The sequence below is a fragment of the Hippocampus zosterae genome, chromosome 8 (genome assembly GCF_025434085.1).
Source record: "Hippocampus zosterae strain Florida chromosome 8, ASM2543408v3, whole genome shotgun sequence".
Taxonomy (NCBI): Eukaryota; Metazoa; Chordata; class Actinopteri; order Syngnathiformes; family Syngnathidae; genus Hippocampus; species Hippocampus zosterae.
In genome coordinates, this window is record NC_067458.1 from 13692059 (window position 1) to 13717904 (window position 25846).

The following is a 25846-nucleotide window of genomic DNA, read 5'->3' on the forward strand; positions in this document are numbered from 1 at the left end:
TAAAAGGCACACACCAATTATTTTCCTGTGTGGCCCCATTACACCTTTGTACTGACTAATTAAAGTCCATTGCACCCTATACCGTATGTATAAAAGTTGAATACAATGTCTCTTTTAGCATAAGATATTATGTTTATACATAAATAAATGCCAAATAGTGTGCTAATTTTCTGCCAGAAGATCCCATTGTTTGTTTTGTTTGCATTTCCCACATATGGATGTATTAAACAACTATTCCGTAATTATATTTGGATCTTATAAATATTTAAATTGAATATTAACAGCTAAACAAAAACGGCAATCGTGTGAATATTTTACATAAATCCGTGCATACATTTGCAAGGGTTGTTGCTTCGATACATATGGTTGCAAAGCGTTCTTGGTAAATAACCTGAGCTCCTGACTGGGAGAGTCTTGTGGCTCCTCAGCGTGCAAGTGTTTATGTGTTGGTTTATGTGTCAGTATGAAGCGGGATGCCCGCTGAGAGCAAAGATGCTGTAAAACAGGCAACACATATAATTGTACTGCAGCGGGTGTCACTGAACGTGTCCCTTGGTGAATGCACATAAGGCACACAAATGTCAGCGCAGCCAAGCAGCAGGTTATGTGAGGCCTTAAAAAATACTAACTAGAATAGCACTCAGTGGAGCTCATACTGGTGCCAAAATTGAACTCAACTCAACAAAACTAAAATTTGAAAATAAATAACTAAAATTCATGGGACGCAGTGTACTTGTCAGACCATGTTGTGCCGGGCAGGTGTCACTGCAACCAGCACCATGTGCTTCTCACTAGAATGATGAGGTGTGTAGCAATGATTTTGTCTCCATTCAAATACTCAAAAGCTAGAAAGAGGATTTTTTTTTTCATGACTTGTTTTATTGTATCCAGTCGTTCGGTATATTGTTTCCATCTTTTACCTGTCAACCTGATTAGCCAATCACCTCCCTCAGCTACTCGTGTCTTGTATTTAGTTTCCTGGTTTCTTTCTGAGTTTGCAGTCACATTGTTTTGTTTCTTCTAGTGGTGTTTTATTTAAACTTTGAGGTTTGTTCTTTTCAAGACTTTGTCAGTGCTTTAAATTTCGTTTGCCAGAGTACGCCTTGCTAGTATTTTTGTGAATTAATTTTGTTTGTCACACCTTGCTTCTCCTGCCTCCCTGCTCCCGACCGCTCATAACATGACACAACCATTCAATATCAACACATCATTACTCAGCTTAATTTCGACTGCACGTAAACCATAGGTTACTGTATATGTTGTTAGGTTGGGGTGGGCTGACATTTTACAATACATACATGCTGATTTATATAGCTTTGTCCAGCTAGGAAACGTTGCAGGTGGTCGGACAGTACCACTCTCTTTTTTGAACTGCAATAGGACAAGTGAACTTTTGGCATGCTAATTGAAATTAAAACGAATGGGCTACTGACAACCTCATTGATTGGATGCCCATTATCAATGAAACCTTTACTGTGCAGCAACAAGTGAAACCTCCAAAGGTGACTTAACGGATGTGATCTGGCCCCAAAACTGTCGACACCATAAGATTCTGATCCTAAAACATATCACAGAATCACAGTGCTGTTTTCCTTTTATTTTAGTTGAAAATGGTGGGAGCCGGACCTCTAACCCCCCTAAAAAATATCGAGACAATTTTGTGACTCCATTGAGGCAGGAGTCCTTGTACCTGCTTCCTTAACTTATCTCAACCATTCACATCTTATACAGCTTTCAAGCCAGGGAGGTTGGCTTAGGCCCCTAAAACTAGGTCATATGGGTCTCGGTTGAAAAAATAGTCAGTGGTGACGTTGTTGGGATTCCAAAAAAATGTACATAAAGTGGTGTGTGGCTCGGGAGAATGAGGAGTGGAAAGGTCAGATCAGAACAGCGCAACCCCGTTGCTGGGGGACATATTTTTTGGACAGCATGCCAGGCTCATAGAACCAGACTGTCAGTCTCTGCTCTGCATGGGTCGAGGCCAAGGTGGAGGCCGCAAAACCTCAAGGTCGTGGCCTGCACCTCTTCTGCTGACAGAAAGTGGGGAGGGGGGATTGGACGGGTGGGTCGGTCAGAAAGAACTGGATGCTTCTACCGCGCCAGCCTGTGTTTGTACCGGTACATATCAATACATAAGTACCGGTATATATCTATTAGCTATGTATTATAGGGAAGTGATAATTGGTGTCAAGGAAAGCTGTTGAAGTGAGGCATCTTGACTGTTTTAAGATCAGGAAGGAGCCGCGGTTGTTAACGGATGCGACAGAGAGGTTTTGCTGGATGTGTTTGTTTTTGCTCTGCTGAGTGGCTATTTAAAAAGCTTGAGCTCATAAACAATGTTGGTCTTATTGACTGTCAGTTGCTATTTTTACAAGTGGTGAAGCTATGACAAATGATTTAAAATCGGTAAAGCACTTTGAGTTACAAGCTATGTGTGAAAGCTGGTTTATAAAGAAGAAATTGATTGATACGATGTGGAAAATGTATGGATGGTTTTCAGTGGTGTAGAATTGTATTGCATCATGCAGCTATTAAGCTGTTTTGAGAGGGAAGAAAATTTGTTATAAAAAATACATTTCAAGAAAAAAACAGAATCATGTAAAAAAAATCTCAAATAATTGCCAATATTCTGAAAAATGTGTTTAAATGACTCAATCAGTTAATCATGAGAATAGGATTTTTTTAAGCCATAATATTACCAGAATAGAGTGAAATATGCTTTGGCCTATGTCAAAATGAATACAGTGCATACCATATATTCATCAGTTCATCATCATCATGCGAAGTGGTGAAAAATGTTTGGCAATCAAGCAAACCAACAAGCGAAGTAAAGTCATTTCTTATCATTCTTTTCTTCAGCAGTACAGTATATTATTTCGGTTGTACAGTAGTTTACAATAGTGATGGAGAACTGCATTGAAACCTGTGGAGATGTTTCCTATAATTTGGTGAACTTATCATTAAAGTCTACTTTTCTTGATAAAACTCAATGCAATTACATTTTTGACTCCATGAGATGAAAATACAGTACATCACTGAGGCAATTGTTTAGTTGAAACTTTTTATTGCTTCCTAGCATTAAAAATCCCATTACTCCATTGAAAAAGTTGTCTTTAAAATAACACGTGGAATTGGGGGGGGGGGGGGTCATAATTTGGCATTGTAAACTGATGTAGAAGGTTTTGTTGTTGTTGTTGTTGTTTTTTAACCATCTGAAACAACTTTGTTGCTCGATAGTTTTTGGCACAACAAATTAATCTTGACATTTGTAACATCTGATGGTTTTCTGCACAGAGCCACTCAACTACTTAAAATATAACACCACTCCTCTCTCAAACACCACACTTTTTTTGTTGTTGTTTAACTCTACTTCACTGCTCTTCACAAATCCTACGACGGTTCGTGAAATATGAACCTTAACACAAACAAAGTAGGTGAGGTTTTTACTGGCACATCCATGCTATCAGTATTTGGGACTGACGGTCCAAATCATTCAACGCGCTGCACACAATCTAGAGGTGGAAAGGCATACCCTTGATCATCTTTAGCTGTATTCACATATGACATTTTAAAGGGAAGTGTCTAAACAACCAAACTAAACTTCAAGCATAGTCCCAATGCAGCTCATCTGTCTCACGGGCAAATAAAAAGCCGCCACACAAACATTTCTGCCATGTGCACCCATTAGCGATGTTCTCTGCAAAGTGCATATTTGGAACTAAGTGCTCTGCAAGATGTTGTTTGGCTCATCGTGTTCTCTACGTGGTAATACACTTGAATTCTCAACATTGTTTAAAAAGTCTGCACTTAATATCCCACGTATAAGATGGATTTTATTTTGTTGTTGTTGAATGGAGGGTCACTTATGTAAACTAGATGATAAATTATTATAAACATAAATACTCTGACAGCGTTTATAAAATAAGTTACATTTCTTGAGAACACAGAGGAAGCATTTAAAACAGCCAGCAAAAATTAGCTTTGTGGTTAGCATTCCATAGTTGAATTATGTGTTAGCATTCGCTGCATTCAAGGAACAGTTGACAAAATAAGTAAATAAACAAAATCCTTGCATTGGTCATGTTTTTTTTTTTACAGTACCATTAGTTTTAGCTAGATAGTAAGTTGTTAAAATAGAGCAATTACAATGTGAGCGGAGGGACAAGTCCATTGTTTTCTGTTATTTGGGGTGAAGGCAAAGTTAGTGGGATTATGACAGCAGTGCCAAGACTGAACAAAGCGTTGACTGTCCCAAATCCATTGGCTTTTGCTGGTCTGACTCAGAGCGATAGGCCACGGTAGAGTGTCCATCAGGTGTCCAGAGCTGTTCAAAATGAAGAACCTTTCTGGGAGTTTGTCTGGAAGAAAGTCATCGGAAGCAGACTGAGGTCAAAAAGTGAAAGTCTCTGAAACCGACGTTGCCACGATGACCTCAGAAGTGTCCCATTCCTGTGGCAAAACGGCCGTATAAGAACGGTGCGGCTCTGGACGCGTGGCCAAAGCTGGACGAAGGCCACTTTATGATGAACTGTGTGGTCACTGGCAGGAGATACCTGGACAGACGGAGCGACGGAGGGACAAGGAGAAAGGACATACCATAATGAGAGGATTAGCGATACGAGGAGTCACACTTTGGAGGTCAGGATGCTCAGCACCGACATCCAACCTTATATTATCACGACACTCGCAATCTTCTACTTTGACACTCTTGTGCTTGGGTGCATTTGAAATGACACTCAGAAAGCAACTTGAACTTGCTCGCTTAATTTCTTACATATCATGAACGGAAAATCCTCACCTATCATTCCGCCGCACAGGCATCAGTACCTTTCTAAGACTTTCCTATGACACCTTCCACCGAGACAGAGCAGTGAGACAGCTCCTGCTAACAGCGTTCCAGTACCTGAGAATGAGACCAGCGTCAGGTTGAGATAAGAGTCAGGAGGGCCTGAACCTTCTCGCCATCCTCCTCAGTTACTGGAAATGAGTCAGATATGGTTGTCAAAGCAATGTCAGATGAGATGATTAAATCCCGGCTATGGTTCGCTGAAGGTTATTCAAAATGTCAGGGTAGTCAGACAACACGAGACAGTGCCGAGGTGGAATTCTTCCAGATGGGTCATTTGGAAGAATGCTTCACATTTGATATCTGTGACCTAAAACCTCATGTAGTTAAACAAATACAATGGTCAGTAGAAACAGTCCCAGTTGAGGAGCTTCAATGTGTTAGTCGAAACAAAGGGGAGCCATTTAGGATTGTACGGACGATGAAGAATGATCTTCTTTTAAGATGGTGAGGAGTGAGCACAATTTTCTCTGACAGCTCTCTTTCTTTGGCAAATAGCTTTCAGACAAATTAGCTGGGCAGCTTCTTTCTAATGTCATCCGGGGGGAAAAAAAGAAAGTATGTCGCTGAGGGCGTTCACTGCAGCCTCAGACCCAAGAGAGTTAGGATGGATTCAAATTAACTTCACTTAGTACATCAAGTGTCCTTGAAATGGCTTCAAGTGGGCCGTTGGTATCCCTTCAGCACATCCTCCACTATGATTGGACTCTGTGAACAGCTCAGTCCAGTTGTTCATTTGAGAAAAAAAAGAAAAATATATTTTGGACATTTGTGTTTTTTTTGTGATTTGGTATCTTATCATGTCTTTGAACTGGCTGCTAAATGCTGCTGGAATTATTAATTCCACTGAAATCTAAGCCAGGCATATAAACCAAGGTCAAATTAATAAGTACAAACAAATATATATATGATATTGAATAGCCATGGGGGGTTGTGTGTGTTCACTGCTCTGCTCTCCGATTCACATTGAGCCTATTCTGCCCATAGAAAGAATCACAGTAGTGGTAGTCTTGCATATCTGACATCCATGCAGCCCTCTGTCACTGCTGGTTAAATTTAATTGGAGCCTCATTCGTCATCTCCCAGGTCCAGACTCACTTTGATCACGAAGAAGATCTTGGTAACAACGCTCTGCTGTCTTGAAAGCTTGGGGGAGGCTTCTCATGCACTTCTGGTTTCATCCATCAGCTGAGACAGAAATCTACTCTCTAGCTCCATTTCTTACATTCACATTTAAACAGTAAGAACTGACGGGCCTTCCATGCCAATCCACGCAACTGTCATGCTGAATTAAGAGGCCCAACACACAGATTTACAATCAGGAAGGATAAAGGCGGTGGGGGCTGCTATGATAGCTGACGCAATCATAGACCAAGTGCTACAAAGAGGCTTGAAGGTTATCTGCGTCCCATATTCGACTCGACACCCCAATTAACCCTAATTACTTCTCAGACAGATGAAGGTTCACAGAATCTTAAACTTTTGTCATCACGGTAAAAAAAAAAAAAAAAAGACAGAAATGTCTTTGGGATAGAGGCATATAATTTTGGGTTTAACAAGGAAGTCATTAGTGGATCCATTTGGCCGGTTCCTCTTATCTGCCCACACAGGCTGAAGGACTTTTTCTGAGGCTCACAAGCTTGTTGACACACCTGGTCAGGGCACTCCGCAGGGAAGGATGCTTCAATGAGGAGGCAGGTGTGGTCAACAACAGACAACCTCAAGAGCCCAGCAACAGAATCATTTGGCTGTGCGCCAATAGTGGGCTTGAATGTTTCTTGTGCTGCCCGCGCATGTATACAACAGAAATGCTTTGTAGGAACTCATCTCAAGTCTAGTTTATCGTACAGTATTTGGCAATTTGGAAGACCGCCATTGTCAGGGTGGCTATCAGCAATTTTGGGAAACTGTTATTTTCCTGAATGGCCGATGTATTTCCGGGCCGGTCCTGGCCATCAATGGCCGCTACCAATCAATACGGACGCAGGCAGACAGGTTCTGTGCTCCACTGAAACGTGTGGTGGTTATCATTGTATTTATAAATATGACATCAGTGTGCATCAAACCCTCTCGTTCATTGTAAAAAATCAATTCATTGCATGCATTACGGTCGTTATTACGATCTTATATTTCATATTTTCAAAAGCACTATATTCACACTTGTCATTAGAAATCACTTTCAGTGATTCCGTTGAAGTTATTTGGATGCCAGTGTCTGTATAATTTCATTTTGTTGTCTCATTAGCAAATTTTTATCCACACTTGAGAGGCTTGGTGAGTTTCGTGAAACACCTAAATAAGAGCAGAAAATGTGAGCCAGGCCTTGTTTCAGGTCCAATGTCAATAACGTCTAACTTTACAAATGCCACCCCCCACCCACCAAAAATAAATAACTAAAACCTCCACAAAAAATATTGTCGAAAGAAAGGAAGCTATCCTAGCTGCAAATTAGGGGAAATATCTTTTTAGGTCTGGACAGATTGCCTAGGCAACAGTCCAGCTGCCTTTTGGAATTCAATCCATGATTATTTGTTGTTGTAGCCCCCCCCCCCAACCCCCCCAAGCCTTTAAAAAAAAACAGTCTCATACCAATATGCGACAGCCAAATCAAGGCAAGTCAAACAACAAATATAAACTCTATACGGACATGGCATCCATAAAAGAGCTCAGATGAAATGTACCTGAAAAGTGTATGCTTGGCAGAACTCGTTGGAGGTCAACCCAGTAACATAAACACTCTTTATTAATACAATTGATGTGGTGCAAAGTGTGGCCTTCATATCAAATGCACTCAGGCAAAGAAGCAGTTAGTGAAAAGCTCAGTTTTAGCATGTGGCAGCAGGGTGACACACAGCAAGCCAGACCTAAAGGTTGCAGCATTGACAAACTCCAAACACGTCTCAATATGCCTTCCTCTCCTTCCATTCAAATATTTTGTATACACATTTTGGGATTGATTTTAAAACAAATCTTAAATTCCAAATGGACCATTGCTTCAATGAGAGAGGAAGGAGAGGAAACGGTGCTAGACTGTTGGTGCTGAGGGGCCGGAGGGAGCAAGTGTACAATCTAACAGTGACAAGCAGAAGGACGTGATCAAGAGACGGTGCCGATAGATGAGGGGTGGGGTTTAGCGCAACTAAACCAAGCAGAGACCTGCATCGGGGGGCGAAGAGACGGAGGAAGAGGAAGCGGCAGCGACAGCAGCAGAGGTAGAGCCATGGGTAGAGGCTGGTCCAGCAGCAAATGGTACTCTTGTTTTTTTTTGGGGTGTTGTTGTTTTTTTCCACAAACATATACAGACAGAACAAATCAGGAAAGACAAGCACATGCATGCTTGAAGAGACTCTTCAGGTTACACCCTACTGCAAAAAATAGAGATACATCAGCAATTTCTTTTTTTCTGCTTGCTTAAGTTATTCATTCCCATTCATCTATTAGCTATTGATAGTTTACATGAGACAAAACAATGACAGCAATATGTGATTATTCAAGCCCTTTGTGGTTTTACAATCCGTGGAATGAACACAAGGCTCACATTGTTCTTGAGTTTTTACACTCTAGGTGCTAAGTGATAGCCTGTTAAAATATGTGTGAGAGTTATGAATCATGTAAAACGAGGCCCCGGGAAAAGAGAAGCTCTTGCTCTCATAGGGTCATTTGCTACACAGGCTCTAATTGAATTAAGCAGGCCTCAGGAGGGGGGGCCCGGGCTAACCTGAGCATTAATCTGTGGACCATTTTTTCCTATTAACAACATTCTCATCCTCCCCACTCCCTGCTCTCTCCTGTGTGCTGGCCCAAAGCATATGCGCTTTAAAACCTGAGCGGCTGCTTTCCTGCGGGGATCGACCTGAGAGAGGATGATTTTTGGTGGCCTGTATTAAATCCGTTTTTGTGATGGAGATGATGGCTCAAAGGCGTTTTAAAATGAGAAGTGGTTTTAGGGAAATTAAAATGTAAAATGTTCAATATTTTTTGGAACCATATTGAATGGACTGTATTGAAATGGTACACATATTAGCTCTACTCTTGTCACGATTGATCCTCTGGTTTTCCTGCAACAAGGCTTGCTTTGTACTTAGCTCTGATCAAAGTTGGCAATGCTTTTCAACCATTTGGAGTAATGGTCTTTCCAGAAGTACAGCTTTAACATATTTTCGCAACCTGAGAACTACTACTAGATTAGACTTCTTAAATGCTGTCCTATTGAATGTATCCTTTACTATTATCTCGTCACGCAGATGGCTAACTTTCTCTCCAGTGCATCTGAAACATTATACAAAAAAAAAAAAAATCACAGGAACGTTTTCGCAGCAAGGCTGATTTTTTTTCTTTTCTTTTTTTCCCCCTCACCTGGTGTCATCCCATTCTGGACTGAGCCCAGTCAAAGAGCCTCGGGACTCTGAGACAAACTTGTAGACGACTAATAAACAGTCTCGGCACAGCTGCACCAGCCTGCGGCAGCATTGCCGCTCCTGAGGCGAAACCACCTCGCTGCTCTTACTGAAGATGCTCTCCCATGATGAACTGGGGACAAATAAACAAACACAGATTATTTAACAGCCATTATGTCAAATTGAAGATTCCTAATAATTACATGTAGATTTTTTTTAATAGTTCGGTATTCATCATTGATTAAAAAAGACAAATAGACAAGGGTTTCTGTGAAGAATTTGGGACTGCTTCCCCCTAAAAAAATAACAAAAATAACCAAAAAGCAACAGGGACAATGTCGCCCCGAAAGGACCTCACGGGTGATGGGACATTGTGATTTCCTAGCAATACTGCAGTAGTGATCTTTGACATGATCAGTCTCCACATGGATAAATCTCATGACTTATTACAAATTTATAGATACTAATATTTTGAGTAAGTTTGTTCGTCTATGTGTGCCCTGCGATTGACTGGCAACCAGTTCAGGGTGCACCCCACCTACTGCCGGAAGACAGCTGGGATAGGCTCCAGCATGCCCCGCGACCCTTGTGAGTATAAGTGGATCAGAAAATGGATGGATCATTTTTCAGATACACGTCCTGCAGTTTCACATGTGTCGTATCAATGTGAATTCACATTACTTCTGTTGCGCAGATGCGCAGGAAGTTCAGACTGACAAACAAAGAGGAAGGATGAAATATATCTGAGTACAGTTAACCCCCTTTAAACCCCGGACATACCCCTGACTGAGAGAGAGCTTCAACAACGGAGCAACACAAACCTGGGTGGTACTTTTGATGTCAGCCCTCTTTCACTCCTTAGGGGGGTGGGAGCTGACTCCACTGAAAGGCTTCAAAACTATTCCATTCCCCACCTCTTAAACATTTTCAAAGCTTGTTGCATGCATCGCCCACAATGCAGCTGGGCTGTTTGATTGTTGCTAAGTCCCTTAGATAAAGTATCAAACAACAGCCAGCGAAGAGCAGGGTGAAGGGTTTGCACTTGGATTTGGAACAGGCTTTTGCAGTGCTCTTCTTTACTGTAGCTGCGTGACACCAGGGCCCCCTGGCAGGCCAAACCATGTTGGGGCCATGACCCGCTGTTCGGAGATGCTACATGGACAATATGCAAGCAAGCTAGCTGGATTAAGCACAGCATGCTGTGATCACACAAAAGCTCCATGAGGCGCAGCTGCTGGTGGTAGCTGAGGCTAAACTAATCCTCGTGAACCGCCGAGCTGAAAAATCTCTCTGACCACTTTTTTATGATGTCTCACTTCTAATGACGCTGTCAGCTTTTTGAAAATGCTTGCTACCTTCCTCGCTCTCCCTAAATCTGCCAAGGCATATGAGAAGAAACAGTGGGTAATAGCTTTGAATTGAAAACTAAATAAAAGCAAAAGTATTTTATACTCCATACATTACATGGATACATACATACATTTGCACGAGGCTGAGAAAACTTATTTTAAAAATGAATTTTCTGAAATGTTTTCAAGAAGGAAAATTTCAGTATTTATTTAAAAATATTATTTCATAACATGGTATTTAAAAATATAGCTAGTAAAAAGATTTTGGCATCTTTTTTTTTGTATCCGTTCACGATCTACCAAACCATACACAACATTCTCAGAAAGGGTAGAAAATAATTTAATTCTCACAACCTCCAATCATGATTGGGAAAAAAAAATAACGTGACAGCTCATAACTTGAAATACTCAAGTTAGAAAATGAGTACGTCAAGGTTCCACTGTGCTGGCACCGCACACTTACCCCGAATTAGAGAAGCAGTTCCAGAGCCCCTGACCATGACTCCAGAGTAGTCGACTGAAGACACGGTTAAAGAGGCGGTACAAGTGAAGGCTTTCCAATTCTGGCTCTTTCCAGATCCGCTGCAGTGCTGAGCGCACATTGGTCCTCACAATGTCCAAAACCTGTGAGGGAAATAAGTAAGAGGAAAGATTTTTTTCTTTTTCATATAAAATTAGCATAGGCGGCCCGGTAGTCCAGTGTTTAGCACGTCGACTTCACAGAGGTACCGGGTTCAATTCCAGCTGCGGCCTCCCTGTGTGGAGTTTGCATGTTCTCCCCGTGCCTGCGTGGGTTTTCTCCGGTTTTCTCCGGGTACTCCGGTTTCCTCCCACGTTCCAAAAACATGCATGGCAGGCTGATTGAACACGCTAAATTGTCCATAGGTGTGAGTGTCAGTGCGCATGGTTGTTCGTCTCTAGTGAGGATTAAGCGGTTTGGAAAATGGTATAAAATTAGCAGTAAGCTAAAAAAGCTGATCCAACTACTTGTTCAAAGATTGTCAGAGTTGAACCATCAGGCTTCATGCTGCATATTTAAGGAGCCATTTTTGCAAACATGATCATGCTTGCTTGCTCAAAATGTCTGCTGTCTATATATATATATATATATATAGAGAGAGAGAGAGAGAGAGAGAGAGAGAGAGAGAGAGAGAGAGAGAGAGAGAGAGAGAGAGAGAGAGAGAGAGAGAGAGAGAGAGAGAGAGAGAGAGAGAGAGAGAGAGAGAGAGAGAGAGAGAGAGAGAGAGAGAGAGAGAGAGAGAGAGAGAGAGAGAGAGAGAGAGAGAGAGAGAGAGAGAGAGAGAGAGAGAGAGAGAGAGAGAGAGAGAGAGAGAGAGAGAGAGAGAGAGAGAGAGAATAAAAATGAATGAAGAGATATGAAGGTGAATGAAAAAAAAAGTACTGCATGGAGCAACCAGTGGTGCACATTGGCTACATCTAATTGCTGCAGCTACGTCAATGCTTGACAGAATGTGTCAAAATGTGAGGGCACTCGGCCCAGATTTCCATCTTCCCTTCAACCGACACCTTTTCTCTTTCTTCCTTATTCCCCCCCGACTCTTATCACAGAGCTGTGCTGTGGCTTTTTGGACTTTTGATTCCTTTCGCCTCATTACTGATGCGCCTGTCAAATTCTCTGCCCGTGCATGTGTGTTTGCGACACGATGAGACAAGATTTGCCTTCAGCAACACGACCTAGCCAGACATGCATACATGCTGTCAGACAAACTGATAGATGAGTATACACACACACGCACACACACCTACACACACACACACACACACACACACACACACACACACACACACACACACAAGTTTTCCTATGATAATCAGATGGCAGAGCGGTGGGCGCTTCATTCCTGACCTCTGCCTGCTTCTCATTAGGCTGTTCCACTCCAAATCAAACATCAGCGTCACCACAAAGCTGAGCACAGTGGGGGAGAAGGAGGTGGCTGAGAGATGGCATCATTAGGGGCATGTTTACCGAGTGTCGCTTCAAATGTTGCCCCCCCCTTCTAGTTTGTTTACATCCCGTTTCCGTTTTGAATCCCTTAATGGCGAGGTAATGAGCCTGAGTTTGCCCAAGTTTTCATCCCCACAAATGATTGTAAATGCAAGTTCTGTGATATAAATATGAAATAAAATAAATACCATTAAAAGCACAGCATTGTACTTTAAGGGGATACGATGCTTTTGTACCCTTGACATACTTAGTGTGGAAACATACCTCACAGTTTTTCGACTTTTGGCTACCTGAAGTCCAATAATTATCCCTCGGCTTTAAATGACTTGAACAATTGCTGAATTGCACGCTAATTACACACAGACCCCAACATAAATACTTAACTTCTTACAGTTTAACAGTTTTTTTTTTTTGTTTTTTGTTTAGCAGTAGCAATGATATGGGCTGTAGTATGGTGGCCTCAAGGGTTAGCACTTTTGCCTGTTCGCCCCAAGACTATGTTGGTTATGTTAGGTTAATGGAAAACTGCTGCTGCTTCTAGGTGTGAATGTGCATGTCAGTGGTTGTTTGTCCATATGTAACCTGCTATGGCCTGGTGACCAGTCCAATGTGGAGCCTGCTTCTTGCCCAAAGGCAGCTGAAATAAAGTCTAGCTCAACCAGGACCCTAATGAGGGAAAGCACTATAAAAAATGGATGGATGGAACTACTGTATACATAGGATTACATTAGCAAATTTTAGACACCATCTTTCTCTTCAGCCTGGCATGTTAGAACTGTGTAATCTTATCATAGAGACACATAATTACAAATCGCGTGTTTTATGAGATGCATTTCTTTTCTGAAGCATCTTTGCTCAGAAAAGACCCAGAGTCAACAAAATGGTATTTGCCTACCTTCCGTTGTTTTGTGGAGTCCAACTTTACAAGCCAGTAGGAGGCTACCTTTGGTTTATGAAATTTCCAGTTGTCAAGTATCTGTGAACAAAATATGTAAATTAATATGACAGGTATCTTTATTTGTAATATTTCAAGATAAGTAAAATATGTACACCGCTATATTACATAATTTAAGATAGCTCATTTTAGAGATGTTAAAAAAAGAGCATAATGATGTTTTAAAATGCAAATAAGATTTAACTTCAAGAAAGTGCCATGTTACAGAAAACGAAAAAAAATCACTCTACAATTCTTAAATTGTAGAGTGATATTTTCTTAAATAAGAGGACTAAGTTAACACAGTATGTTTGCTTGCGCTGTGCTGCCTTTCAATTAGAACTGTTTCACCCTTGTCTGGTGAGCTGCATGCTCATTTGTCACAGTTATTATAATACGTACACAAATTACCCTCAGTTAAAAAAAAACACCAAAATGAACTTGATGCAGTGCACCTTTCAGTGTTTGGAACGGCAACAAAAAGCTCATTTTAAAGCAGGCTATTAGTGCAACATGCCACCGTTATTAGTGCAATATGCTTCTCACTTGAAACCATGGCAGACATCAAATGCCCAAAAATGTTTTTATGTTAACTGAAGATGTGTTCTGCTCTGAGGGGTGGGAACACTGAGCCTTGCAGCCCTGGGTGCTCATCTGCCTTTCTCTGCTGCTCTCATTAGGGTTTGTTAACATTACAGGTGTGGTGCGAATTGTCGAACAACTCTGTTCTCTCACACACACACACATGCACGTGTGCGCGCACATGCACACCTCAACTGGATCCAGATACATTTTATAAGTAGATGTATTTAAAAATGTTTCCGGATCCAGATGATTTTATTTGGTGCAACCAACTTGACGAAATCAGATAAATTCAACAAAAACTTGTTTCAATGCATCATAAAGGCTGTGGGTTCTATTCTGAGCCCCGGTGACCATGTCAGTGTCCTTGGGCTGAACCTTCAATTAGTTGCTACTTGATGTCGTGTCATAAGTAGGAGTATGAGGAGAGGGCCTTTGAGTACCTTGAATGTAGAAAAGCACTACATCAGTGAAAGCCCTTTTGCCAGTCCTCTTAAAAGGTGATGTTAACGGTGCTATATTGTTATTCTCTGACTATTTAAACTCAAAAATGTCCGAGGCCATTTATGAAGACATGTGGGAGCTGTTTTATAATGTGACAAAATAAAAAAGGTCTCATTTGAGCAGCTTTTGAGTTATGCTGGTTACAATCAAAGAGGCTAAACCATAAGCTATTCCAATACATTTGATATTTACATTATGACAATGCATCAAAAGCAAAAGTGTGATGAATCGCAACAAGACTCGCTGACACAAAAGTTTGACCCTCTCATGAGCAAGACAGCTAGAATTAAGATTGGGTCATTTTTTTAATTCGTGCGTTTTACGATTTGACCAGTTTAAAAAAAAAATTGCAGGCGCTTTGCTCATCAGGGTTAAAGAGAGTTCGGCATCCGTCTGTCTTTTGAGCACCATAGGGACTTTGGTGCTGAGCGGACAGCTGGTTCTGAGGACGGCCACGGCTTTTAAAAGGGTCTGAATCGGAAAATGCGACAGATGGGTGCTTTCATCAGACTCCCAGGGATATTCACTGGACTGAGGTGCCGTTGCTTCTCACGGAAATTCAAGGTGAAACTCTGTCTTGAACATGTGACAAAAAGAGTGTGTTCATGCACGGTTGTGTCTCGACTCAATGCTTCTTTCCCTTTAATTCTCACAACCTCCAATAAAGGAGGAAAAATGTGACAGGGGTAAAAATGTAGGCGTGATTAACACTGAGACGTTGCAAAAACATCGATGGGCACTGACTAATAGAAAGGATCTGCACAGAAAATAGCGAGGGGCTGCAAATATGTTGCCGATGGGGTCTACCACATTCACGACCTCACTTCACCACAGAGGGTAAGCAAAAAATAAAAAAAGCGGATCTCACATTTGTGCCTCTTGTTTATTCCTGCACTCTTCCTTTTGTTTTCATCTCGTATCCTTAATCCAGTCAAGTAAAAATATGGACGGAGCACTGCTCCAAATATAATAATATATTTGAAACTGTAAATATATCTCAAACTTTTTCCAACATTGCTCTTTGAAATGAGTGACTTTAACTTCTATTAACAACCGGAACAAATTTAGATCCAGTCTCCCTTCAACTTCAACTTAATTGTACATCCTGTGCATCTTCCCTTCTGACATGAGCAAGTGTTACAGTTGTACAAGTGTAGATGCCCAAGTGGATGTACAGGTAGTCCACTCACCTCATCAAGCACTACCTCGGCCTCCTCCTCTGTTTTTCCAGGAAATCGGATCCTCATGGCAGTGAGCGCAGTCAGTGTCTGACGAACAAGCTCTGCCTCCTGTTCTTTAGTCCTTAGATTGATTAGTGGATCACCCTATACGAGTCCAATAAGAAAAAAAATATATTTTTTAGGATAGCCAATGGTGAGTGTTGCTATATGACTTAACAGCCTACATGGATGTGATGACCTAACAGAATTTTACATGTGGTAATCATCTCTGTAATGAGTCTGACTTTTCTTGCATTCAGTCAAGTCACCCGCTGTTGATTGATTGGCAAGAATAATAATATAATAATAAATTTTTTTATAAGCGCCTTTCAAGACACCCAAGGACACTCTATGCATTTTTATAGTTTATTTCCCAATAAGTCCCACAGTTGGGAAATACATCTTATATGTGAACATTTAGCCCCATTTTTTTCCAGAACAGACTTATATAGCTTTCAAAAGTGAACCAGAACACTTGTTTAACAGATACGAGAACGGAGGATGCAGGTGTTAATCGTTGTCAAGGAGGACAGTTGGACAGAGACAAAATGACAAAATAGTTGTAAAGAACAGAAAATAGTTTGTGTGTGTGCATGTGTGCGCGTGTATATTTGTGCGCTTACAATGTTGGAGTGGATCGTGCCCAGGCTGTTGCTGTGAGGCACACGGTAAGCAGAGCTACTGCGGCTTAGCGAATGAGAACGGAGTGTCGCGGAGCTCGGCCGGATGAGGGTCGTGATGACAGGAACGTTAGGGGAGGGGCGACTGGACGGAGTTCGCAGTTCATTGGGCGACAAGAGAGAAGCGATGGACCGAGGACAGGAGATGGAGCGTCTGATTGGGCCGGAGTGAGTCGGGGAAACGGAAGGGGCTAAACTTGTTTTTATAGGCTTGACCGTAGGTTTCCAATGCATCCGCCCTGTGGAGGAGCAAAGCAGATACAAAAGTGACTGGAATGGATTTCTCTGGATCATGGGTGCAAAGCTCATTGGGGATCAGGGGTCACATCCACCCTAATTTGAAGCCAGGTTGGCCGGACCAGTAAAATCATAGCATAATTAATATAAAGTATGTCATTTTGTCACACCATCCAGCGCAACTGCAAGTCCCAGCGCACGTCTTTTAATGTATTGTTATATCTGATGGGACGGGGAGGTTAAATGGATGACAAGAAGGTGCTTGGTCATCTTTCATACGCACAAGATGGATCACTGTCGACCGTAACCATGCAAAAATGAAAGTCAATGTCAGTCACAACGTACTGGTGTCCCCAACGCAAAGGCTCCTCTTGCTTAGCTTGCATCCGTCCCCTTGGCTTTCGCATCCAATTACAAGTCAGGACTCAGCCAATACGTCAAAGCATACGCCGACTGTCTCCATCACCCTTGCAAGTCCTCCAGCTGGTCTTGTAGCTAGAGTATTTGTCTTTGCTATAGATTTACTGCATCACATGTTCATGAGTGTGGAGTTGCTGAAGAATCCCTGCTTTGGATGCCAAATGAGAGCATTATGGGGCTTAGTCATCCAGCCTTTTGAAGCCCTGGTGTGGAGTGGGTCTTGGCAGTTTGCTGTCTTGCTCTCTACATGCACACAGACACTCACAAGCTCATTCAGAGTCCAAATGGTTCATGGCTTTGTCTGCTATTTCATGACAAACATGGTGAGCTTATGTAAGGATCCTTTTTTTAAACCTACTCGGTACGTAGAGGGTTCTTTGTTCTCTCCAACAAGGTCGGCACATGGGCAGGGATGAAAGTTGCTGTCTTTACTTGTAATGAATGAAAGTTTGTATGATATCCAGGCATATATTTGCGAAGGTTTGTGGTTTGTAAGTTCCGTAGTAAAACAGGGGTCATTTTAGCATAGAGTAGAGGTGGTTTCAAGGTAATAAGGGAGTGTTTTCCCTCAAGTTTTCTGTCAGTCACTTCTTGTTTTCACAATATCCGTGACTTCCTTCACCCACATGCGTACCAGGAGTCAAAAGTCTAAACATCAATTCAATCCATCAAATTCTGTTGGACAGCCAATTCAGGGTTAGTGATCTTAAGTATAATCGCGACTGACTTTGCCTGAGAGAAGAGGTACACCTTAAAATAGTCATCACGGGACACATACAGTGGACCCTCGCATACCCCAACTCATTCACCTATTAAAAATAAATGAATAAAAATAAATGGATATCAATATTTTTATTTGTGAAGGGGTCATTTTCCCCCTCAATTTTGACACAGGAAACGCAAGTTGAATGTTTATCAGAAAGCATTTCCTGGGAATCCAGTTTTCTTGTATTCCCGATGCATTTCACGAGTTTTGCTATTTGCGAACTATTCACGAATAGTCGGGGTCTACAATAGACAAAAATTCATTCACTCTTACAATTACACAAAATATTATATATAATATACAGTACATGTCTTTGGAGAAAAAAGGGAGAGCCGCTCACTACACTAAACATGTATTTTATAACGTGTGTGTGTGTGTGTGTGTATTATATATATATAAATATATACAGTATATATAATGTATATATACTGTATATATATATAAAAAAAAAATTTAAATCCTCATCTCACCCCTTGGGTGGTGTCCGTCCCTCATTCAGCTCGGGTCCTCTACCAGAGGCCAGGAAGCTTGAGGGTTCTGCGCAGTATCCTTGCTGTTCCCAGCACTGCACATTTCTGGACTGAGATGTCCGACGTTGTTCCCGGGATCTGTTGCAACCACTCATCTATCTATCTATCTATCTATCTATCTATCTATCTATCTATCTATCTATCTATCTATCTATCTATCTATCTATCTATCTATCTATCTATCTATCTATCTATCTATCTATCTATCTATCTATCTATCTATCTATCTATCTATCTATCTATCTATCTATCTATCTATCTATCTATCTATCTATCTATCTATCTATCTATCTATCTATCTATCTATCTATCTATCTATCTATCTATCTATCTATCTATCTATCTATCTATCTATCTATCTATCTATCTATCTATCTATCTATCTATCTATCTATCTATCTATCTATCTATCTATCTATCTATCTATCTATATGATTTTTTTTATTTTGCTGAACATCTAACCTCATCGATCACATGACACATTTCGGCAGCCAAACAATGTAAATGTCTTTCTACAACTTCAAAAATGTTATATCTATTTTCCTTCCACTCCAATGAGATCCAATAAATGTAAATTTCCCCAGTGTGGGACGAATAAAGGATATCTTATCTTATCTTATAAAAGAGCTGCATTAAAAATGTCTGTTTGTTCAAAGACAATCATGCTCAGGGTTTATTGACACTGTCGGATGTTTGAATTTAAAACAAGTCTTAAAAATATTGAAGCAGTACGGTTGGATTTTTGCCTCTATCGTGCAGCTAAATAAAGAGGCCAGATGACGCAAACAGTATGGAGGACAGTTCTGCAGCACTGCAAATTAATACCCCAACAAGCTTGTATATGTATTGGATCAGATGAGATGTACGTTATGTGGTGCACATCATGTGTCCGGGGGTGCACATAACCATGAAAAGAAACTCCTGAAATGCATGAAATTGTTCCATGTATAGTCGATGTGCCATAAAAATAACCTATAACTTTACCTGAGCGCTCAGCCAAGTTTTTTTCTTTGCTCCCAAGGTCATAAGAGACTTTCTTCTCCCTCTTTTCCCCACTTCCACCTCCGCCTTCTGTTTTTCTCCTCTCTTCCTCCTCTTCGTTTGAAGAAGAGCAAGAGTTTTCAACACTGCTACCACTGTTGAAGTCAGCCAGATAGTCTGGCCGTTGACGTCGTGATGTCTGGCTGCACTCTGCCATGGTGGTCAGGGGCTGGTAGGGATGAACATATTGAAAGACATTATTTGTAGTCATTTTTTTTAATGGATAAGTTATAAATGTGTATATGAAATACAGTTTAATAACAATGCAACCTCTGGAATGTAATACCCCAGAGGTTGTAGAATTTTCAAGAAATATAAACTAAGATCACTGAAAATTCCAGAGTCCGTACCACAGTCATGTATGATGAAAAGAAACCTCAACAAATCTCACAAAACTTCAGTACCGTATGTTTGGAGTGACTTCCGCTCAACGGGTCTCGAAAGGATTAGTCCTCTGTGTGTGTGTTTTTGCTTTACGGTACCATTACAAAAAAGGTCACATTATCGAAAATGGTTGTCGATGAAGATCCGTTTTTTTATTATTTTCGGAACATTTAAAGGTCAAAAGCTTCAACGTTTTTTGAATGTGCAAATGTCTTGCCAAATTGGGCAGTAGTAACTTCGATTTTACATTTTACCTCTCAAAGCTTACTTTTACACTTTTATGGCATATGATTTCAGATCATTCAGTTGCGTTGCTTGAGGTAAAATTCAAAATATACTGCCCGCAAGATTTATCTGCTGGAACTCTGTCAACATGTGAGATCAGAACGAGTGATTCCTACACCTGATGTCACGAGCTAAACTACACTAAGTCTGCACAAACTAACAAAAAAAAAAAGATGTTAATCTTATCGAGTGTCTATCTCCCATCCTGTGAGGCGACAAATTGATGAATAAAGCATGTATCCATCTGATATCTTACGATTACCATGTCAGCACTGCCATGCCGGCCAAACTAATGGGCAGGAAGTATTCAGGAAGGCTCACACGGTCACCGCAGGCTTGTTGTGTGGGTGATTGATGGAGTAGGATGGGGACGGTAAGAGATTAAGCTCATGAGGAGACAATAAAGAGGAAGATAAGAGCATTAGGTTAACAGAGAGAGAAATTAGGAGGAGGGCCCGCCAGCAGTTGAATTAAGTGCGACTGGATTGCACCTTAGAAACCTGAAACTATTTAGTATGTCACAATCTGCACTGAGAAAGCAACATATATTTCTGGTAATGCGTAAAAAAAGGTTTGACCTTACCAGACAGCATGCCGTTTGCCAGTGTTTCACCCTGATAGAACTATGATTTGTCAGTGTCTGGACCAGTCCATTTTCTTTGCAGAAATTCAGGTGGCTATTAGTTTAAACTTGGTTTTAGTTTTCATCTGTCAAAATCAAGAAGCTGCCATTCTGTAAATAATGACAGCCCTCAAAGAGAATCGCATAGAGGCTCGGACGCGAGCATGACAACAACAGTTGTATCAGAATGGGACAAGATTTGATCATTAAAGGAGTGCAATCAATTGCCGTTTCCCAAAGGAAATCACGTTGTCACTCTTTTGCAGTCTGGCTTAAGTTAGACACTGGTTCATGTATCTTAACCTGATTGTCTTTTAATGGATGTGACAGACAGAACATTCATCCAATCTGCTTCCACACTGACTTTCTATTTCCATTCCAATTTATCAACAGCGTCTAGCCTTTGAGCACGGACAAAAGCATGAAAAAGAACATATGGCTTGTCAGGTTAAAGTAACGCTAAAGAATGAACGCTCAATGAAACTAACAGAAAGAAGGGGGATATTGGAATGATGGCGTGGTTGTCAAGTTACAAGAATCTGAGAAAAAAAATCATATTATTTCTGTCTAGTGCCTCTTCCTTCTCAAAAATCATGTCCCCAATCACTATTTCTCACTTTTTTTCCTAGCTTTTGGTTCAATTTTCACCAGATGGCGTGTGAGCACGACACCCCACGGAGTAAATTTACCCGTCATGGCTCTTTCTTTCCGTGGCTCTAAATGTCTCTCTCCGCACATTCGGCACCAGCGAAAGTGACGCCATCCAAATGAACTTGGACAACAGCGATTGTGTCTAAACAAGTCCTTATTCGAGCAAATGCATCACTGAACTGCCCTGTCGAGTGAGTGTTCCAGCCAATTTAGCCCTCAAGTGAGGAATGGATGTAGATGTGCGGGAAGCAAATCGGGGAGCAGGCGGGGGTGTATGTTGAAGCGAGGCGAGCGAGGCAAGGTGATGGAGGGAGTAATGTACTGTCGGGGGAAATCTTGGGGGCATGGAGGGGCATGTGACAGAGAAAGAGCGCGATAGAAAGATAGTGTGGCGAGAAAAGTAGGCGGTCTGACAGCTGTCCCCTTGAGGCACTCGGGTCCTTTTCTTTGGTCCTCTGCGATTCTTTCCTCTTGAGCCAAACACACGACTCGGAATCACATCCGCTGTGAGCATTAGATCCATGCACCTGCCTACCTACTGCCCTCCCCAACTCGCCATCTTTGTACTTTAACTCAAGGTCCCTGGAGGCAAGTGGCCTCTATTCTCCCTTATCTTTCCCAGTTTGTATGTCTTCTTCTCTCGCTAAAGCACCTTCGGGCCACGTTGCCTTGAGGATTTGCCCATCAGTTTCTCGTCATCCAGTTCACATTGCTCCAGCAAATCCAAGATGTCCTCCTCCTATACTTCAACACAAATAAAAAAAAAACAAAAAAACAAAAAAGAGACATCAGATGGATGATAACTAAATGAAGAAGCTGAATTTTGTATTACGCAAGAAGAAATATCAGCTATTGAGGAAATGTTTCAAGTGCAGTGAAACATACAAAGTCACATGTGATCAATTCAAGCACTAGTAGAGGAGAAAAAAAGCCCTTGATGGACATGTAGTGCTCTCTGGCAATGCTGATAGAAGCTAAATGAAGCAAAAGTAGTTCACAATCATGGCCATATACTCATCCTTTTGCCATTTGGCCATTGATGAAATGCAGGCAAAGGTGACTGTGATGTTATTTCACTATTAACCGCATGAAAAAGCCTCATTTGCCACTCACATCAAAATGAAAAGAGACTTTATTTCAAATTTAAAATGCACTTTTGGAGATGTAAAAGGGCCTTTGGTTGGTGCATGTGAAGGGAATTTGTTTTTCTGAGGGGTTTATTTTCCTCTAATTATTATGTGCGTTCTCACGGGCATCATTTGAAATCAATGTATAATAGATAAACGGTTACTCTTTGGGTAGAGTATGCACACTTCAAATTAAAAAATACAGATGTCAGGTTATTATTGCCAGTATTATTCCACAGAGGAACGACAATGGGCGAACAAAACGGTGAAGCAAAATGCTGCAAGCAGGTAACGCCTAATATGGCATAATATTACACAATATTTAGCAGTTTTTATTGTCAACATAAAAACACTGTGTACACCCGCACAATCTAAAATTAATTCAAATATTTTTATTTTTTTACATAGATGGCCATTTGCGGATCAAAATGGATGCCTTCTGTGCGCGTTAGTGTCCAGTTGCAGTGCTCTGCTATTGCAAGGGTAAAAAGTTCACACGTTTTATTGTCCGGCACATTTCTTACACCAGAAGAGCAAAAGTGCAGTCAATTATGTTCGGAGCAAACCTTTTGCTTATTGAGGTTTGTTGAAAGAGCAGTATTTTAGAATGGTTATTGGCAGCTTCTACCGTGACATTCTCTGCCTCTACAACCTGGCCTCCACATTGACACAGGACATTAATTTCTCCATTTATTTCCACTGTAATAAAACTTAGATTACTGCTTGCGGTTGTATGCCAGCCAGTCAAGTTGTGGCTTGCACAGTACATAACATATGTCAAGTCAAGACGTGAAGGGAATTTTTCCTAAAATGTAATACTGTATCACCATTCTGTTTCTGGCTTATGGTAATGAACACTGGTCACAAAGTTGGTAACTTCTTGAAAAACAGAGTCTTTACTTGTTCTAATTTAAAACATAGAGAAGAAAAATAATAATACTCGTAAAAATTGTAAATTACTGAACAACGTGGCTACGGTCACATACTCCAAAAATGTAAATCAGTCCACCCTTAAGGGGACAGTAGTACTTGATCTAATTGAAGCTGATTTTGATTTATATTCAGATGTTTGGCTTTTTTTGTAACATATTCCAGAGGAGTACTACGGCCACGTGGATTGGCAAAAAATGCTAGAATGATTACAAAAAAAGACACAAAGATTAGCACAATCATCTTAAACTGTACTGTACTGTACTGTACTGATGATGTCCCATGATATTAGACAGGTAAATAATAATGCCATTCTGAAAACCGTGAAGCAGCACGAATAAAGACGTCGCGAAAAAGATAAAAAAGAAAGTGATCTAAAGAAGTTATTAAAAGTGATTTGCTGAATGTTTGCGTCAGGATAAGATAGATCTTGTCTTAACTGTAACCTGCGAACATTTCCATCTCTCACAAGCTGTCCCTCTTAATGGGACAGCCCTGTTGTCACACTGTGACACGATTATCTGACTGCAGCGCCTCATTTGTTCTTCTTGACTCATTTCCATCCTTTCACACTTTGAACAAGATCGCATCTATGTGTGTTGACTAAATGTGCGCATTTCCTCTGCTTGCTCTTGATTGGCATCTGTACCAAAAAAAAGAAAAATCTTCTGAGATTCCGCCTTCAAACACAATACCATTTTAAAATATAATGTGACGGGCAAGAGGCGGGCGTTTCAACAAAAGCTGCAATAGTTGCACATGACGACTCTCTCAAGTCTTTTCAGATTACTTTGTGTGGTGTCAGTTCTACTGTCAAAAAAAACTTATTCACCATTCACTCTCATCGTTAACTATTAGTTATCAAATTTGAAGCCCTTTCAGTTGTCAGTAAGAGTAACAAAAAGGGGGAAATAAAACGGGAAGAAAAAGAAACATGATATGTGGCAAGTGGATTGTGTCTCCTTGACTTTAAAAGCTTGCGTCGGTGCAGACATGCATGGGGATGTAATGAATTGAATTGTCAGATAAAAAGAGGCACAAAAAAAACCCTCACAATTTTGGCATTACTTTCACATGACTAGCTTTCCAGCATCCTAAAATAGAAACTCATTGTTTTATTATCATCCTTGTTTGCATGTGGAAGCTGCTATAGGTGTTTGTGTGTGTAATCCAAAGTGTACGTGTGCGTGAAATTGTGGATGTCTTGTGATTTGACAGTCCGTGATACGTGCCTTCATTTGTTTCAGAGGATTATTCATTTCCTTCTGAAGCGAGGCAGCTCGCCCGGCGAGGAAGGTCTGAAAGGCGGAAGAGAGCAGGCTTTCATACTTCTCCAACAGCAGCTTGTCGTCTGGGGGGTAAATACGTCTGTTGGCCACAGAGACACATACACAAAGAGAGAGAAGAGCACGGATAGTGAGGGTGGAGTGCAGCAAAAGGGAGAAAGAAGGGTCATCAACGCAAGGAGGAAAGGATGCTGAAAAGCAAAAGAGAACAACTTCTGACACTGAGATGGAAAGAGTAGTTCACAAAGGAAAGATGTGGAAGAAGGGGTGACAACAAAGGGTGCGTATAGGGAGCGAGGACAAGGAGAGCCTTGCGAGGGCTTATAAAAGACCATACAGTGTGACCAGAAGAGTTTGAGGTTCTGGCTCATCAGCTGAGACAAATGTAAAACCTATTAAAACAGACACAAGAAGTGGCAAACAAATATATTCGTTTCTGTAACATGGTGTCAAATAATGAAGAGGGCGAAGAAATGTGAGTAGCACAAAAAACACAAGATATGACATAAGATATGCTACAAACGTCAGTCATTCTTAACACATATTTTCGCTGAGCTATCCGCCAAAGCCTCAAGACTAAACTAACAGTGGCCAGTGTTTGTTTTAGGCCTGAAGGGATTAAAGAAAATATATAAACTACAGCCCGTTTATCCTGAGACTACATCACCCAATGTTTCCGAAGTCATCAGTTCAACTATCAGATCAAAACTGTAGCATGGTCAGTGTCAACGTGTCGAGTCAAACTGGACTTGGTCACGGATACACTCTCCTGTCTTTCTTTGGCCAAATGTAATCTGAATATAGATTACAAATGAATCTAAATTTGAATACCCCTAACAACAAAATAGGAAAAAAATGGGCCCCCAAAGTAGCACAAAGAATTATCAAGTCTCACGGGACCCCGGCAAATCACACAAGACTTTAACTCTTGTGGCCGCCACTAGGTATAAAGAGGAGAAATATCCATCAAACCAAAAATACAACCACCGCTAATCGCAATGTAGCTCCAGCATCAGACTGAAAGTGATTTACAGGTGTCTCTGTCTTGGCTGCTTAATCAAATATGTCGGAGTCAACAGTTAATTGGTG

The 25846-nt window shown here is 41.0% G+C and overlaps 1 protein-coding gene across 14 annotated transcripts in view; it reads right to left on the reverse strand.

Moving 5' to 3' along the window:
• Positions 1-2869: 2869 nt before the first annotated feature.
• ttll7 (tubulin tyrosine ligase-like family, member 7) overlaps positions 2870-25846 on the reverse strand; it is a 63731-nt gene continuing 40754 nt past the window's right edge. For 7 of the 14 annotated variants that reach the window (XM_052074513.1, XM_052074517.1, XM_052074516.1 and 4 more), the window contains 11 exons: positions 24704-24839; positions 22067-22153; positions 19416-19641; positions 16422-16717; positions 15769-15903; positions 13454-13534; positions 11056-11216; positions 9203-9376; positions 8003-8100; positions 4828-4903; positions 2871-4553 (listed from right to left, as the gene is read on the reverse strand). In XM_052074513.1, coding sequence (XP_051930473.1) covers positions 4433-4553; positions 4828-4903; positions 8003-8100; positions 9203-9376; positions 11056-11216; positions 13454-13534; positions 15769-15903; positions 16422-16717; positions 19416-19641; positions 22067-22153; positions 24704-24839 — 1591 coding nt within the window. In that variant the 3' untranslated portion in view covers positions 2871-4432. Of the gene's footprint in view, positions 4554-4798; positions 4904-7918; positions 8101-9202; positions 9377-11055; positions 11217-13453; positions 13535-15768; positions 15904-16421; positions 16718-19415; positions 19642-22066; positions 22154-24703; positions 24840-25846 lie in introns of those variants that run through there. The other 7 variants (XM_052074518.1, XM_052074524.1, XM_052074521.1 and 4 more) reach the window with 7 other exon arrangements.